The sequence below is a fragment of the Callorhinus ursinus genome, unplaced genomic scaffold, assembly GCF_003265705.2.
Source record: "Callorhinus ursinus isolate GAN/ISIS: 27379988/994484 unplaced genomic scaffold, GSC_fseal_2.0 scaffold97, whole genome shotgun sequence".
Classification (NCBI taxonomy): domain Eukaryota; kingdom Metazoa; phylum Chordata; class Mammalia; order Carnivora; family Otariidae; genus Callorhinus; species Callorhinus ursinus.
In genome coordinates this window covers 315,664-334,585 of record NW_027397159.1, presented here as the reverse complement: position 1 = coordinate 334,585, position 18,922 = coordinate 315,664, and the positions used below count along the sequence as shown (strand labels likewise).

Below are 18,922 nucleotides of genomic sequence, written 5' to 3'. Positions count from 1 at the left end.
CATCTCAGCAGAGGGGAGAACAAGGAACTGCCAAGGGCCACCACATAGAACCTAAAAATGAAGCCCACACCGTAACAGGCAAAGAAAAGAAATAAAACAAACAAAACCCCAAAACTGATGTCATATTTGAACACCTGGATCAAGCCATATCTGATGACTAATTTTAGTATAATTTCATCATCCCCCAAAAGATATCTTGTATCCATGTGCAATCACTTGCCATTATTTCAGTAATCCACTCAGTTGTTCAGAGAAAGTCCTAATCAAGGATGTTTCTCACTGTTTACAGTGAAAATCTGGTCTCTGTTTTAAGTTGATTCCTTTCATGTGGCCATCTCTGGGAAGCATTATCTGTAAAGGAGCCCCTCTCGGATCTCACCAGAAAGGAAGAGGCAGAGATGTGCAGAAAAGGAGGCCCCATAGAAAGAAAGTTGGTGACTTGGAAATGTCGCCTCTGGCCAGCGCATCTGAGCATCACGCTCCTGCATGAACCTTCTCACCTCGAATCCGACAGGGACACTTCTCTGGAGTGACTGACAGAGAGAAGGAATAATGGCAGGTTCCGTGTGCAGGTAGAGACCCTTGATAAAGTGGTGGCCATCTAGAGGTGTCCAGCACACAAAAACGCACCTCCCCATTTTTCTGTCCTTTACCAAGATCTAAGAGATCCCCTCGGTGTGAAAGACAGACACTATGGGAAGTCAAAGATAGAGTTAAGTCATTCATTCACCGAGCAGTAAGAGCCTCCTACGTGCCAGATACTGGGGCCACTAGGCAAACAGATGTATACAACAGTGAACGAGACAGAAAACACTTTCTGTTCTCACACAGCTTAAATTCTACAGGAGAGGAAGATGGATAAACAAGTAAGTCCAATCTGTGGATTAGCAGGTGGTGATACGTCAAAGAAAAACAACAAAATAGGGAAGGGGCACCAGAAGTGCCATAATGGGGAAGAGCAAAGGGCACAAAGGGGGACTTCTCTATGAGAAAAAGACCTGTGATCAGAGACCTGATGTGGTCTCACAGTGTCTCAGTGGATAACTGGATGTTAACCCACAGCAGTCATGTGCAAAGGCCCCGAGGTCAGAGCCTATCTGCGGGTGGTGAGCACCAGCAAGGAGGCCAATGGGACTGGAACAGAGTGTGTATGTGAGGGCATGGGGGTTGAGATAAGGCCAGAAGGGTACCTCTGAATGTGACAGGAGCCTCTGCAGGATTCTGAACAGAGGACACTGTGATCTCACTGCCTATCAAGAAGAGTCTGAAGGGGGCCTCCCCAAGATGCAGCTGCTCTGTACTGAGGATGGTGGACATTTTGGTCTTCCTTTAGAGTTTTTAAAGTAAAGTTGTCTCTACAGGCCTAGCAGTGATTGAATAAGGAAGTGACAGGACCAAATCATTAGCACTGTGTGTGCTTGGAGAACAGGAAGCTAAGACATCTGAGAGCAAAGAAAAAATCCCCCTGACCAAGAAATCCCAGATGCCTGAGGGCTGGTAAGAAGCTGATGTCAGCAGACCTCTTGCCTGTGAATGAGAAAGTGAGCCCCCAGAACCAACAGGCCTCCTCCCTGCCAAAGTCACCGCTGGAGGACCCACGGCACGGATGGTGGGGGGCGGGTGTCCAAGGCCAGGGAGATGGCTGACCGGGAGCAGGGAACGACAGGCTCCGGCAAGAAAATGGTATTTTGTTATCAGGACATCCGTGCCATAGATGAAAACGCTGAGTTTCAAGGCAAAATGCAAAGAGTCTGCTCTCGGAGTCAAGTCATTGCTTACAATTAAAAAGGGGGAAAGTAAAGAAAATGGTCACCCGGGGCTGCGTACTGACCCAAAAAGTTTACAAGAATTGAAGAAAAGATCTCAACGCTGCTTAGGAAGCAGGAAAGAGGAAACAGAGCTGGAGCAGAACAAATTGCCCCAAAATGGAGACTTCTCCCAGGATTTATTTTTCTTCTCATAAATGAGGATGCCAGAGCAGGAAGCTTCGGGGCCCCCTCCACGGCTGACGCAGTAGTCTGGCAGGCTGTACGAACCCAGCCTGGAGCCCCTCACAGCCCTGGGTGGGCACCTCGTGGGGAGGAGAAGGGCCCCTAGTCTGCGAGGAGGGCCACCCTGCCCTTAGCTGTGTGTGCCTACAGCCAGAAGAACACGGTGACTGCCCGGGGGTCAGCTACCACTCCAACTCCGACTATACCCGGGACAGGCAGCCCATGCAACTGACCTTCGGCTTCCTTTGTGTTGTTCATTTGGTTGGTTGGACAGACTCTTGCCTGCCCGGTGTCTGTTCCCCTGTGTCTGATGCCACCCGAATTGTCTCTGGGCCACCAGGCCCTCTGCACTCTCTGTCCTCGTCACTGGGATGGAGATGACCTCAGGCCCCTGAGACCAGTATGTCCCAGGCCTAATCAATCCTCGGCTCCATTCTTTCTGGCCACAAGTGACAGGCTCACAGTTGAGCCAGGGACCCCAGTGAGTGATGTGAGATACACTCCACCAACTCTACAATCATTAGGGAAGTCACTTTCTTTTTGCTGGGTATGCTGTGCGAACAGAAGGTAAAGCCGGAGCCTCCAGTGACAACGATGACAGCCCAAAAATACAGCCAACACAGAGGGCACAGGAGAGACAAGACGGGGAGAAGCAACATCTAGTGGCAGTGACTGATGCCTGGATCCAGCAGTGTCTGAAGCCCACCCAGGCTTTTCAGTTACCTGAGCAACTACATTTATTCTACCCACCTTTTTCTTTTTCTTTTTTTTAATTGTGTAGCTTTGATACCATTTGCTTAAGCTGGATTTTTCACCATTTCAACTAAAGGAGTCACTGACTACTAAAGTGAGTGATTTGATGCATATTCAAAGACCACTTCTCTCAGTCAAGTGGGGAACACTTGCCCCTGGACTTCAAACACAACCCCATTGTTTCCAATGGAGACAAAAACCTGCTCCCTGTGTTATATCCTGTTTATGGTGTGAGGTTTGCGGGCAGGGGTGGCTTCAAATCATCACTAAACTGGAACTCCAAGGTAAGAGCAGAATTAGCCTTCAGTTCTGTGTGGGTGGTAGGGGTGGGGGGCTACTGCTTTTAAAGTTCCTTTGTTTATTTTGAGAATAAGAGAATCTTTTATTGCCTCAAAGAGCTGCTAATGGACCACCATAAGCCAAAGCAGGTAGAGTTAGATCCACATGTCTATGCATCTGAGTCCACAGAGATGGCAAGAAAACATGGCGGAAAGCAGACATTATAATTAAGGGGCCAGAGGAGTGCCCTGAACAAGACAGATGAAAAGTCAGTGGCAGAGTTGGGTGAAAAAATTAACCTAGGAAAGACGGGACAGCTGCTCTGGATGGTCCAGATGGCTCTGCGATCCCGGGGAAGGGCTGCCTCCCGAGTATTATGAAACTAAGCCAGGAGGAGTTAGGTCTAAGCTGCGTTTAAGCACGAAGTACATCAAGGGATCTCTCACAATACAAACAACCACCAGCTCTCTGTTTGGGTTGATAATAAATGATGCCCTCACACTTGACCAGATTTTCCCTGTTCTTTTTTTTTAAATTTTTTTACTGTTATGTTAATCACCATATATTACATCATTAGTTTTTGATGTAGTGTTCCATGATTCATTGTTTGTGCATAACACCCAGTGCTCCACGCAGAATGTGCCCTCTTTAATACCCATCACCAGGCTAACCCATCCCCCTACCCTCCTCCCCTCTAGAACCCTCAGTTTGTTTTTCAGAGTCCATCGTCTCTCATGGTTCGTCTCCCCCTCTGACTTACTCCCCTTCATTCTTCCCCTCCTGCTATCTTCTTCTTCTTTTTTCTTAACATATGTTGCATTATTTGTTTCAGAAATACAGATCAGTGATTCAACAGTGTTGCACAATTCACAGCGCTCACCATAGCACATACCCTCCCCAATGTCTATCACCCAGCCACCCCCCCACCCCCCACCACTCCAGCAACCCTCAGTTTGTTTCCTGAGATTAAGAATTCCTCATATCAGTGAGGTCATGTGATACATGTCTTTCTCTGATTGACTTATTTCACTCAGCATAACACCCTCCAGTTCCATCCACGTCGTTGCAAATGGCAAGATCTCATTCCTTTTGATGGCTGCATAATATTCCATTGTGTATATATACCACTTCTTCTTTATCCATTCATCTGTCGATGGGCATCTTGGCTCTTTCCACAGTTTGGCTATTGTGGACATTGCTGCTATAAACATTGGGGTGCATGTACCCCTTCGGGTCCCTACATTTGTATCTTTGGGGTAAATACCCAGGAGTGCAATGGCTGGATCGTAGGGCAGCTCTATTTTCAACTGTTTGAGGAACCTCCATACTGTTTTCCAGAGGGGTTGCACCAGCTTGCATTCCCACCAACAGTGTAGGAGGGTTCCCCTTTCTCCACATCCCCGCCAACATCTGTCGTTTCCTGACTTGTTAATTTTAGCCATTCTGACGGGTGTGAGGTGGTATCTCATGGAGGTTTTGATTTGGATTTCCTTGACCAGATTTTTCTATTCCCTGATATTGTCAAGTCCAACATGGTTCTTCTTTCTTTTACATGATGCCTAGTTATTTAAAAAGTATCCATGTGTAGTTTCTATTGGGTCATATTATGTGATTCTTCTTCTCCATGGCTTTGATAAGTAGGCATATAAGAATAGCTGTGAGTCATTGAACTTTTTCTATGTGCCTAATCTTACCGTGTGTGATAGGCAGAATGGTGGCCACTAAGAGATACGTCCACTTAGAACCTGTGAACGTGACCCGATTTGGAAAATGGGTCTTTTCAGGCGTAAGTCAAAAATCTCAGCATGACATCACCCTGGGTTGGGGGATGGGGGCCCAAATCAGTGACAGGTGTCCTTCTAGGGCAGAAGGGAAAGGGCAGGCAGAGAAAGCTATGTGAGGCTGGGCGCAGAGACTAGAGACATAGAGCTGCCGCGAGGGAGTGCCAGGAGTTAAGAGAGTTGAAAGAACAAAGAAAGAGCCTCCCCCATCCCCAGAGTCCTCAGAGTAGGCATGGCCCTGCCCACATTTGAGTTCTGACTTCTGGCTCCAGAACTGAGAGAGATTAAGTGTCTGTTGTATTGAGCTGCCCAGTCTGTGGTCATTCGTGACAGCAGCCTCAGGACACTAACCCCCAATGCTAAGGGTCTCCAGCCCAGCTCTTCAAGCAACATTCCCAATAATCCTACAAAGTGGGTATTATTATTTCCACTTAATAAAACTGAGGCTGGAGGGACAGTTGCTCATTTTGCACCCAGCACCATCCCACCATCTTTTGTAACAGCTCTTCAGTTTTTCTCTGGAGGAAATGCCCTTTCGCCTTGAATACAAAATGGCAGAAATGCCCATCAGACTGCCTTAACCTTTTCTAAGACAGAGATGGGCCTAGGCAACCTGTTCTCATTCCTGGATACACCATAGAATCCCCAGAAGAGCTTCTAAACAATAAAAATGATCAACCTTGCCTCTCTGCCCACTTCTTGTCAGCCACTAGCAAAGATCCTGATCCAATCAGCTTGGGGTAGGGCCTGGGGGGTTAGCATTTTTGAAAGCTTCCCAGGTGATTCTAAGGTTCAGCCAGGGTTCTGGGTTTCTTTCTCCCTAGAATCTAAAACATGAGCATAGAGATAAAAACTAATAAAATGGTTGGAGCACCCCGAATCAAGGCATCAAATAACAACAGGTACTCTTGAACAGGCAAATTCTGACCCCTACGAAGCCTGGTCTTTTACCTTCAGGATCATGAGCTCCAGATCCCTACTTCTCAGGTGGCCATGATATGTTTCTGCTGCTAACAGAGGCTTCTGATCAATGCATCTAGGGAATGGCAGAAGGAAGGCTCAAATTTAAGCTTCTGTTTCTATGATGCTAAGCCTTCCTAACTAATCCAGAAGTGATAGCTCTGCGTGTTGCTGACAAAGTGAAGGGTGTGAGGAAGAAAGAAAAGGCATTTTACGTTAAGAAAACATGGTCTTCTATATGGAGCCTTTGAAGTGCCTCAGCACCCCAGACGTTTGCAAGTGTGAACCTAGCACTCCTCTCATACCACTTAATCAGTAAAAAAGAAATGTATACACTGCAGAAGACAAGGAATCAGGCACTCCGGGAGAGTATCTAGAACCACTGTCCTGGAAATTTTGCTAATTCAGACTTGGCTGGGTTGTATTCAACTTTGTTCTCTCCTTAAAGGCAGTTAACTTCTAAATCCCTAAGGTATTTAAACACTTTTATTCAGCTCAGCACACAGGCAGGAGAGAGAACAAAGTCCTGCAGAGAAAACTATTTCAAGGGTATCAGAAGTACCCACCAGGAAACCAAGGCAAGCCAATGAAACATAATTTTTATCCTTCCTCGAAGTATATACAAAAAATTTATAATTAAAAATTCTCTTAGCCATAGCTAGGGTGTAAGACATACACCTGAAAAGGATTATACATAGAGGGGGAAAGTATTAGAGATACACGGTTTTAAGTTTCTTACACAACAAATAAAGCAGCATAACATATTTTGAATGTAGGCTTTGATTAATTAAAGATGTATATTGTAAACCTGAGAGCAATGACTAATACTTAAAGAAGTCTAAATAGTGAGCGAATATGGAGATAGATGGATTTAAAACATATATCCAATATAAAAACATGAAGAAGAAGAAAAAAAGGTAAAGAGCAGGTGTAATATAACAAAAACAAAGAGCAAGGTGGTAGATTTCCACACAAACATATCAATGACCACATTAAATATAAATGGTCTAAACATAATGATTAAAAGACAGAGACTATCAGATTGAAGAAACAGGCAAAACCCAAGTATATGCTGTCTTCAAACAATACATGAAGGAAAAGCTGACAAAACTTATATGAAAAATTGACAAATGCAAAACTTAGTTGGAGATCTCAACATTCCTCTGGGTAACTGACAGAAGGAAAAAATAAAAAATCAGCAGGAATATGAAGTATCTGAACAACACTAAACATTTGAAGAATCCTCATGACCTTGGACTAGGCAAATACTTCTTCCATGTGACACAACATTACTAAGAGAAAAATTAATACATCAAGCTTCATTAAAGTTAAACACCTTTGCTCTTCCAAAGACAAAGACTGGGAGAAAATCTCTGGTAAACATATATCTGATAAAGGACTCACATCCATAATATATAAAGTAACCTCAAAGATCAATAATGGGAAAAAACAACCAATTAAAAAATGGGCATAGATTTGAAAAAGACACTTTACTGAAGAAGACAGAGATGGCAAATAAGCACAAAAAAGAATGTTCAACATCATTAGTCATACGGGTGAAAACTAAAACCTCAAAGAAATACCACTGCCCACCTATTAAAACTGTTAAGATTAAAGAAAAAAAATAGTCACCAGTAAGCAGTGCTGGAGATAAAAATCAAATGGAACTCTTATACCTTGCTGGTGGGAATATAAAATGTTACTACGCATGAAAAGAGTTTGCAGTCTGATAAAGTTATGCATACAGTTACCATACCCCATAGCAATCTCAGCTCTAGGCATTTACTCAAAGGAATTAAAAAACTGTGTCCATATGAAAACGTGTTTGTAAATATTTATAGTGACATTTCTCCCCTAATTACCAAAAGCTAGAAGTAATCCAAATGTCCCTCACCTAGGAAACAAATGAACAAGTGTGACACAGTCATTTGATGGAATATCGTGCATCATCAAAAAGGAACAATCCACTGTATTGTATATAGGTGAATATTTATTAAATGCATTGTGCTAAGCGAAAGGGAGCAGATTCAAAAGTTGCATGCCACAGGATCCCATTTTTATGGAATTATGAAAAAGGCAAAACAACAAGAACAGAAAAGGGATCAGTGGTTACCAGAGGCTGTGGGAAGGCTACCTACAGGGCACAGAAGAATTCTGGGGAGTGATGGAAATGTTCTCTACCTTAACTGTGGTGGTGTTTGCAAGACTACATGCATTTGTCAAAACACACAACTGTACTCAAAAGGGTGAATGTTACTGTATGCAAATTATATCTTAATAAATCTGACTTTTAAAACAAAGTAGATTGCTGTAAAAAAATTCTATCAATCAGACTCCCCATCTCTTCCATTAATTCAGTAATACTCCCTTTCACTCCAATTAATATACCAAAGACTCATTTTTATTAACCTTGCTTCTCATGACTATGGATGTATGAAATATCTAATACATGCAGAGGCTTTGTTTTAACCTCTGCTCATGGAGGTGCTAACTATTACTATAATTGAGAGTTCTGAGTTCTCTGCCTGACGCTAGCCACTCTTGTCATTAAGCTAACAGTGAACAGTCGGATGAAGGAAGAAGAGCCAGAGGCCCAGGTGCCGGGGGGGGCAGCAAGGAGGGAAAGGCAGGTGAATAAACAACCCCCCCCCAGGAGGGACTCCCACATTCAGTTTTGGTGCTGTGTAGTCATATGAAAAAATGCACCCAAGGTTGACGGAGCACCCATTCTCTTAAGGGAAGTTGGAAATCCTGCTTTATATGTGAATTCTCCCCATTTGGGGGAGCCTATTCGCTTAAAAAAAATAACCACATGGACAAAACAGTGCTTGTCTGTGACTGCAGGTTATAAAGTTTGCAAGCACAAGTCAAGAGCTGTGGGTATAGAGGAAAGAATTAAGACAAGCCCAGAGTCTGGTGGTTTAACAGAATGGCCTCCAAGAAGCTGAAATCACTTCTAAGAAGCTTCAGTGCAGCAGGGAGTGTTAACTTTAGGGACAGGAATGGATGTGAGGCGCACTGTTCTACCAATTGTGTGTGTGTGTGTGTGTGATCTAAGTGTAGGAAGGAAAACATTCTCCGGTGTCAGCGTGCACCCTGCATCACCTCTCCACCCGGACTACCTTCTCCTACTCATGAAACCTGCCATCGGCCCCAAATCCTTTATCAAAAACTCAATATCCCCAAAGATTTGTTTCTTTGTTCTTAATTCGCTTGGGGGCCAATGCTGATCTCAGGTAAACTGAGGCTGTTTGGGGTCTTACCCTCCTTTATGTGCTTATATAGTTCCTGCAGAATGACCAATGTGCTCGATGACAGGGTATGACCACACCCAGCTTAGGGGTGTTACACAATAGATGGATATGACCCCATGCCTCCAGCTAGCTAGCTATTCACAGATCTCCGTAATTCTGAATCTTGAAGCATATCTGGTCCCAATGACTTCAGAATAGGTTGTGGTCCTGTGTGACCTTCCCAGGGGTCCCATATGGGACCAGCAACCGTTAGTACACGCTGATAGCATTGCAGCCCATCCAGGCCCTTGCACCACTCCATATGGGGTCAATACCTCAACCTCTAACTGAAGGACACTTCACCTCACCAATGCAAGTCTTAAATCTTGGGTCTTAAATCTTACATCTTTCAATGCCCTGGCTATTTATAGAACCTCCCAGGAACAATGACTCCACTCCAAGCCCTGAAGAATTGCAAAACCTTAAATCCAACAGTTGAAAATAAACATACAATTGGTACTAAAAATTGATCAGTGGTTTCAAGGATTCTAGAAATCAGCACTTAAATCCTCCGGCAGGAAAAGTCAGAGATGGATTTTTTTTTTTTAAAGACAGCACAAATTTAAATGAGGGTCAGGAAACTTTCCTCTCTATAAGAAATCTCACAGCGCACACATTTTCTTGGAGGAATCAGAGGAGAAATGCAGTGCTGGTTTTGGTCATGGGAAACAATGAAAAATATTTGGCAGAGGATGAGTTGGGGATCACAGGCCCCCAAACCACGTGCTGAAAATTGTCAAGCCAAAGCAAGGAGAGGAAACTCAAGGTTGCACTAAGCCAGGGAGGGGTGGCTTTGAGGTGGGGGGAGACATATCCATCCCTACAATCTTCATCACCTCCAACCCTTGCTGTTGTAAATAGCATCTTTTTGTTGTTGTTGTTGACTTATTGTCTTTATTGAATTAAAATTATACTATGTATAAAATAGCAATGTATACACAGGATTTAATGCATCATAATATATACAATTATCTTTGAAAAGTCAGGATGCAAAATAAATCACTTATGGAGACTGTTTTAATATAGGTTTGTAAATAGCATCTTTAAAACAAAATTCCCAGTTCCACTTTCCAACCAAATTGCTGCCCCTAGCCTCTTCTACATGGACATTTGTAATGGCTACTCTTCTAAATTACAGCTAAAATCCTCTAAATAGGAAAAAAAAAAAAAAGAGGAATTTAATTAAGAGAAGCCCACAACTTACTCTAAAAGGGACATTCAACATTCTGAGTTCTCACCTGATTAAACCCTCCCCAGGTGGGGAGAAAACTTGATCAGGGACTCTCACCCCTTGCTCGCTTTAAAATGGACACCACCTTCCTCTACAAAGCCCTTTCCATCCAAAAGTCGCTGGGAAGTATTTGGGGGAAGCGATATATATATATATTTTTAATGGCGACTTCACATTTTGGGAAACTGAGTCTTACAAATGATAGAACGCAGAGATAACAGTAGAATTAAAGCACCAGACGCTGCATGTTTGTTCTTCAGTTCAGCTCTAAACCAGTGTACCCATCTCTTCAAGCGCTCTCTCTCTCGCTCTCTCTCTCTCTCTCTCTCTCTCTCTCTCTCTCTGTCGTCTACCTGGAGCTTTCCGGAGAAGGAACACTATTTCAAAACAGCGATTTTTGTCCAGCTGGTGTGCCTGAGAACCTGCAGCCTCAAGGAAAGCGGATTTCTCTGGGATTTCGGGCGCTGCGGAAGGACTTTTAAAAAGCAAATGCTACTTTTTTAACCTCAATTGGCAACTTGTCTCTCCCTACGCATTTGCAGCCCAGCCCGCAGAGCTTCGGGCGGGAGAGAGCCGGGATTCTCCGCGAGCTGGACCGGCTGGGCCCGAGCCGCGGCGCCGCGCAAAGGCGCAGGGACGCCTGTGCCCCCGCCGTCTCACCCAGGGGACCTGGGACGCCCTCCCCGCGCGGCGCGGGCGGTAGCAAAGCGTCTCTCTCCTTTTCCGCGCCCGGCCGGGCAGCCGGGATTCCGCACCGCCGTGTGCGCGCCGCCGGCCGCGCCTGCCCGCGGCCCCGGCACCCGAACCCCACCGAGCCCCGCCGGGAAGGGCGCTTCCGGGCTCGGGCCCCGCTCCCCGCGCTGCTCCCGCCCGCGGCCCCCGCGCACACACCCACGACCGCCACAGCAGTAGCAGCGGCGACCCTCCGTGAGCCCTCTGCGCGCCTGGCGTTCGCTCGCTGCAGCTTCGCCAGCCTAGGGCTGGGTCGTCGTCGTCCCCATTGCCGAGATGAGGAGACTGAGGCGCGCGGCCTCCCGGGACCCCACTGCCGGGAAGCCCAGGGCCGGGGCAGCCACCGCGCCCACCACCTTTCCGCACGCCCCCGGCACACCGGGCCCCAGCCGGACTCCGGCTGGGCCCCCGCGAGCTGCGCTGTCAGCGCACGTTCCTCCGGGGGCCAAGGTCGCTTCTCGGGACCCCACGGCCGGGGCGCACACCCGGTCTGCCCTCCTGGATCTCCAGTCCCAGTCTGACCCGGGGATTGGGGGCGCAGAGCTGGGAGGAAAGGGGGCAAAGAAGCCGGCTCCCCCACTCCACACTGTGACTGCTGGGTTAGGTCCGCACGTAACTTGGGCGTGGGGTACAGTGTCCCCCAGCCACGCCCCTCTCAGTCCTGGAAAGCACCCTGAAGCCGGAGGTATCTGACCAGCCGATTTTGCTCAGATCCCACGTACGCGGCGTCCAACTGGGTCCTCCCGGCTAGGGAAAGGCCTCTCGGCGCCCGGCACAGGCGCTCCTGGCGGGACCAGCGCCCTCCCCCAGGTTCCCGCGACACCCCCGCCTTCCGGCTCCCCCCCGCCCCGGCTCATCCCGACCGGGGAACTTCCCGAGCGCGGGCGAGACAGACGCCCGCCCTGCCTTACCTTTGCCCAGCAGCGCGCCCAGCACCAGGCTCAGCGCCCCGCACAGCGGCGCCACCGGCCCGGGGGCCGCGCCCTCGGAGCGCATCCTGCGTCCCGGCAGCTCAGGCCGCCCTCCGCCCGCCCGGGGCGCAGCGCCGGCCCGCGGTCCCCGCCGGCTGTCCCATGCCCCGGGGCGACCCCCGGCTGCGAATCGGCCGGCCCGGCTGCGGATCCGGTGGTCTCGCCTGGCCCCGCCGTGGCGCCGCGGCGGCTCCGGATCCCGCGGCAGCGCGCGCTCTGGCCAGGACAACTTTTCTCCAGCCGCCGCCGCGGCCGCCGCCGCCGCCCGCCCCGCCCACTCCAGGACCCGCCCACCCCGGCCCGCCTCAGGGCCCGCCCCCGGCCCCGCCCCGGGCCGGAGCGGAGCTTGCAGTGCCGGGAGGCGCGCGGGTGCGGGATCCCTGGGGGCGGGAGAGGTTGGGGAGCGGGGTTCGCGCCGCTCGCGGGGTCCGCGCCGCCCGTTTGCGGCCTCCCGCCCGCTGCGGCTCGCGTCCGGGAGACTTCTGCACGGGGACCCGCGACTCAAGATGGAGCTGGACCCTTTCCCTCGCCACCCTCCCGCGGCCGCGGCGGGGCGAGTGGTAGTCACGCCCCGCACCTCAATTTCGGGTCATCCCCTGATTTTTTTGTCTTGAGAGCTGCGGACATCTGGAATTCGGAGTCCCATGCGTCTGCTGCGGAAAGCTCTGGATAGATCATTCAGTGGGGAAAGCAAGGTGCAGAACAGCCTAAGGAAGAACAGGGTGGACAGAGAGGCGTGTGCACGTCTGTGTGTCTGTGTGTGTGCGAAGCAAAGGATCACAGCGGTATCTCTGGGAGGGGGAGTGGAACGCCGCGGTGGAGAAAAGGTTCATTTTTCACTGCATATCCTTTTATATTGTTGGGTCTCGCCCCCACCCCCTATGTGTTTTTACTAACTCTTCAGGGAGTGAATGCCCCCTCCCCCAGCCAGACCTGCTTCTGCAATAACTAGTAACCTGCAGTTCAGACCAGAAAGATATGCACGCGCCATCCCACGCCACCCCACTTCCTGATGCTCCCAATTCTTGCTCCCAGAGCTGCCCTCCTTCCTCGCGGGGACCCCAGCCGCTTGCCTGCGCGGTTACTGACGCTCCGGCCCCATGGGCCACGCGGGGGTCTGAACAATCTGAAGGCGGGACCCCAACTGCCTCTCCTCTCTGTGCGTGAGAGGTGGTGCATGAGGAGCCCAGAAGCTTCTCCGGTAGGCCCAGCTCTCCCCAGCCGCGCCTGAGGTCCTCTGGCTTTGTTGGCCTCTGGGCTCCTGGGAGACAGGGTGCAGCGGCCCACCTCTCACCCGACCGGCTTAGTTCAGCCTCGGGAAAGAAAGCCTAACTGTGCCCTGTGCCACCCTTGTACCTGGCCACTAGAGCCTGGAATGAATTTCAAATAAAAGAAAAAATGATATTTGATTGAATGAAAGGAAGAAGGGAAATCAACCAGAGCAACCTCAAACCCCTTTCTCGTGGCCTCCCCTCCCCATCACAGAAGAGCAGGTGCCCAGCAGGAGGAGAGACCCTGGAAGTGTGGGGGCAAGGGCTTGACACTCCCAGCTTGGGGCCCTTCCTTCCCCCAGCTGGTGGCGTGGCTGTGATTCTGGACAGGCTAGGGGGAAGAGTGCTCACCTCTGTCTCAGCGAGTCCACTTGCCTGATGTGGGGAGAAGGTAAAGCCTTGGGGAAACCCAGCCAGGCCACTTCTAAAGGGAGGCATGGGTGGCAGAGATTTCATGTTTTATGTGGATTATGCTGATAATTGCCCAATTCTTCAGTTCATTCAGCTAATGTAGACAAACCTCGGAAGCAGTCATAAAGTCGACTTGGGGTCCTAAAATGGAAAACACATTTCCTTCTCATTTTTATGTGTTAGCCTAAAGTCACTGGAGAAGAAATATTTTTCATTTAAATGTTTCTAGCCTCAGAGAGAAATACAACATATCTATTATTCCTGACAGAGGGGTTGGGATCTGCTTCATCTTCTCTCTCTCCTGTCTGATGATAGAAACAAAAAGCCCCTAATTATGCCCTCCACTCCCCTGCCCTTCTCCCTTGTAAGTTTCTAATTTGCAACCCACCCTCCCTTCCCACACATACACATAATTTCTTTCCTTTTGGCACAGAATATTGCCTTCCACTGCAAAGCCAAAGGTGGGTGGTGGTCCGGGACTCCACGGTATAAATCATCAAGAAGGAAAAAACTGAACAAACCACAGAAAAATACATAACGGTTGGAGGAAAAAAGCAAGAGGGTCCTCAGTCAGGTAAATCCACTTCACGGTACCCTCAGGTGTTCTGAATCTCAGATGCTCCTTCAGAATGATGTCTCCAAGCATGGCCGGCAAGAGGCTCCCTCCTGCTCCTTCAGGAGTGGACAAAAGGAGACGCAGGTAATGGGTGCTTCTTTTCTGCAAATCTGTTTAGGATCCCATTTAATCTACCCTGTGACCTTCTAGATATCAAACAAACTTGAAGGCAAAACCAAACGAAGGGAGGATATGGTCGAGTTATCTTTTTTAAGGAAAATCCCCCCAAGTAGAGGTGAGAACTTAGAGTTTCATGGGCTAACAGTTTCCTGTATTTATTTTTTTAAGGCATGTATTATTTAACCCCCAAATCATTAATTCCTTAAACTAAATTATTTCCAGATGCTTTTCTGAATTTCATAACAAATATCAGAGACCACTAATCCCCTCAAAGGCTTTTGCAAAACTCCCTGTGGGCTGTGGGCACATGGAGATGATTAACATGATTTATAGGACACAAGAGCTTTTGGAAAGAGGAATCCTGCTGCCTCCGCATGTGCCTGGAGTTCCTAAGTCAAAGACATGATTTCAGATTGTATGTTGTTGTTCGTGCTTACATTCCCAATTTTTAATACCGTGTAAAATGAGGGATGGAACTCATGAAGTTAGCTCAAGTGTTTCTCCTAAGGTATGCCTCTAGATGGGGGACCTCTAGGTATATATTACCAAGAACAAGGAAAATAAGGGCTATGTGTTGGCCTCATGAGACAGCTATAGTTGTCTTGCAGATGTAATCTCAAGTCCTTGGTATTAGATCCGTAAGTCTTGGATTCTCTCTCCTTCTGGCAAACTCCAGGATCTCCACCTGACTAAGGTGGAGCAGGATAGGGGAAGTAGAACATAGAAACAGCATGTCCTTCTTCCCTTCCCACCTCCACACCTGCCACACGTGGATCAAGATTCCAGCCTCATGGCATCCAGTAAGAATGGAACCACTGAGGCAACACTGGGGACAATTCACCATCCACTCTTGTTCACTCACATGCTTATTTACTTATTGTCTATCTGCAACCTCCCCTGGCCCGTGTCAGTGCCGCGGGGGAGGTCTGGCCTGCTCAGTCCTGTGTTCCAGCCCCACAACAAGTGTGTGCACAAAGATCAACCCCGTCCAGTGAGGAGCTGTCATGAAGCTATAGATCACTAGCCCCACTTTACCAATGAGGAAGCTGAGTTTCACACAATTTACCTTGAGCTCACTTGGCCAGGAATAATGAAACACTGATGATCACAGTAATGGCAGAACGTGTATGAGGTGCTTGCTAATTGCCAAATAAGCCTGTTAACAACCCACACATATGTACTTTATTATCCCATTTTACAGACAAGGAAGCTGATGTCCAATTGGTCATGTGGCTTGTTCAGGATCACTCAGCTAGGAAGTGGTCAAGCTGGGTTTGAATCTAGGCCATCTGTGACCATTCATTACACTCACCTGTGTTGAGGTGTGTGCTCATGTCTGTCCATTCTCTACACCAGGTGCCTTGGTAACTTGTGTTAGTTCTCACTTGCTAGACCTTTCTATTTTGAACAAACACTGAAAAATTATTCCTTTGTCATTCCCACTTAACCTAACAGAAAAGCTCTCCAGTGCCTTGTGCTTCCCTGGTGTCTCAACCTGAACTCAGCCTCTGTGGAGATTAGTTTTCTCTGGCGGGAACACGGGCCCAGCTACCTCAGGTAAGATGCAGATGCAGGTGACTTTTGGCCTGTGAGATCAACTTTTAAGGCTGATGCTCAAATGCCCACACTGACCCTTGTCCTGTGTCCCTCCTGGTACCTACTGCCTTCCCTGACTTTGGGTGAAGACCCACCGAGTGGATTTTCTACCCATCACCTTTCTATTCAGGGTTCAAGGTCAGCAAATAGTCCTTTTAGTATAAGAACTGAGTAATAATGCTTCAGATTAAATGATAAATGGAAGTACTCACACTGACATTTCCTTAACGGCATTTGTATCATGATCATGATCATCATCACCACCACCACCACCATCCCATCACCACCATCATCACCATCATCACCATCATCTTCACCATCATCACTATCATCACCACCATCATCACCATCACCACCATCATCACCATCACCACCACCATCACCATCATCATCATCACCATCATCACCACCACCACCACCATCCCATCACACCATCATCACCATCATCACCATCATCTTCACCATCATCACTATCATCACCACCATCATCACCATCGCCACCATCATCACCATCACCATCACCACCACCATCACCATCATCATCATCACCATCATCACCATCACCACCACCATCACCACCACCATCATCACCACCATCATCACCACCATCATCATCATCACCACCATCACCATCATTACCATCATCACCACCATCACCATCATCACCATCACCACCAAAACCACCACCATCACCATCACCACCATCATCATCATCAGCATCACCACCATAACCACCATCATCAGCATCACCACCATCACCATCACCACGACCCCCGTCATCACCACCATCACCACCACTGTCACCACCATCACCATCATCACTACCATCATCATTACCACCACTGCCACTGTCATCATCTCCAACACTTATAGACTTTTTATTTTGTGCTAGGCACTATTTTAAATACTTCAACAAGTACTCTGACTCACTTAATCCTCACAAAATTCTTATGATGTTAATATTGTCATTAACCCCATTTACAAACAAAGAAATTGAGACACAGAGGTTAGGCAACTTATTCAAGGTCACAGAGCTAGTAGTTGGCAGACCTGGGATTCGAATCCAATTAGTCTGGCTAGAGAATCCCTATAAACAATTGTCAGACCTTACTGTACTTACATATCACCTTGGGAACTTGCTGAAACGTTGATTCTAATTCAGTAGATCGGGATGGTGGGGATGGGGAGGCTTATGACTGCGTTTCTAACAAGCCCGCAGGCTCTGCATCAGGGGACCAGCTTTTGAGTAGCAATTCCCTAAATCATTACTCCATTATGCTCCCTACAAAGTTATCCAAAGTCATATTATTCGAACTATTTTTATCTGAAAACTTCAGATAAAAAGTGAAACTCTTACTTGTGTCTCAACATGAAGTAGTCATGAGCACATTCAGTGCATTGCATCATTCCAGAAGAAGCATGAGGTTGGACAGTTTGTTATGGAGTCAGTTAAGGACAGTTACTTAACATCTTACTGAACTCAGTATTCAGGGGGATGAACACGGGGACTGGCTTTGGTCAAGGTGGTGCCTGCTCTATCACTTGGGTCCCCGAATGACCTCAATGAGCAGAGTTCCCTGCCAACTAGCAGTGGTCACCACAAAACTGGATGAGACATGGATGTTTGCTGTGTTAAGCCATTGACATTTTGGGGTTGTCTGATGATGTACCATAACATAACGCATCCTCACTGAGACACCAGACATTCAAATTCATGCTTTACTCACTCAGCTGTGCCCTTGTTCCTTGTGGATTATCAGATCTTTGTGCAGGAAGAAAACAATCTCCATGTCTCATCAATCTTTAATCCTATAAGTAATTGTTGAGTGATTACTATGGGTGGGCATTGGGCTAGGAACTTGTCCTCAGAGAGTGTATAGCAGAGATAATATGCAAACACAGGTGTCTTGAACTACCATCAGAAAAGAGGCACAAATGAATGTTACAAGAGCCCAAAGATCAGCCCCACCTACCCTCCATCTACACTGGTCTTACTTCTGTTCCCTGTGCATGCTCTGCTCATTCTCCCTTCAGAGACTTTGTACTTAATGTTTTCTCCCCCTGAGAGCCTCTTAATAACTTCCCTTCCTCTTAAATGTCCCACCTCAGCCAGATCTTTCTCTCCATGGTCACTCACCTGGAACTGGGAGGAACCAGAATATGCCCAGCCCGAATTTGTTGAACAAATTCTAAGCCATAGCTTTGAGGGAGTGAGGTTCTATCACTGACTTCGGGGATGATGAGAGATGAAGCATGGAGTTGGGTGGGAAGCTTGGCTGGCTCTGTCGGTAGGGCGTGTGACTTTTGATCTCAGGGCCGTGAGTTCGAACCCTTCACTGGGTATAGAGATTACTTAAAAATAAAATCTTAAAAAAAAAAAAAGAGTGGAGATGGGCAAGACGGGAGGGCAGAGTTTTTGTGGAAGGAAGAACAAGACAGGAACACAGGACAGCCCATAAACAAGTGTAGAAATGGTCACTTCCATTCAGTCTCATCATTGCCAGCCAGAAGAAACAGATTAAATCAACCCCAGAGTCACTGGCACTGAGCTATGGTGGTCCAGCTATTCTATTGATTGCATCCTCTCCACCCCTAAGTCTTTGATTTTGTTTTTTTCAATTTTATAGTCATTACTTGGTAGGAACTAAACTTCAAATTGTTAATAGAGAATAATTCCATTCAAACACATCCAACCACTGTGAGATGCAACCCGGCACGTAAGCGGCAATATTAATCTCCCTTTTAAAACCTCTCCCAGCTGCCCATGATCAGCATCCTAAGCTAAGACATCGCTAATGATTCATGACACTCCTAGCTGCTTTCAAACACCTTTCCCAGGTTCAGACAATCCAGGCAACTCCAGAAGCTTTGCAGCAGACCCACTGCATTGTTCTTGACTCCCCTTAAAACTCTCTGA

At 47.6% G+C, this 18,922-nt stretch overlaps 1 protein-coding gene across 1 annotated transcript in view; it reads right to left on the bottom strand.

The window, feature by feature from the left end:
- TMEM132C (transmembrane protein 132C) overlaps positions 1 to 12,127 on the bottom strand; it is a 316,599-nt gene extending 304,472 nt beyond the window's left edge. The window contains exon 1 of the mRNA XM_073888846.1: positions 11,932 to 12,127. Within this exon, the coding sequence (XP_073744947.1) occupies positions 11,932 to 12,016 (85 nt within the window). The 5' untranslated portion in view covers positions 12,017 to 12,127. The remainder of the gene's footprint in view (positions 1 to 11,931) is intronic.
- Positions 12,128 to 18,922: the final 6,795 nt, after the last annotated feature.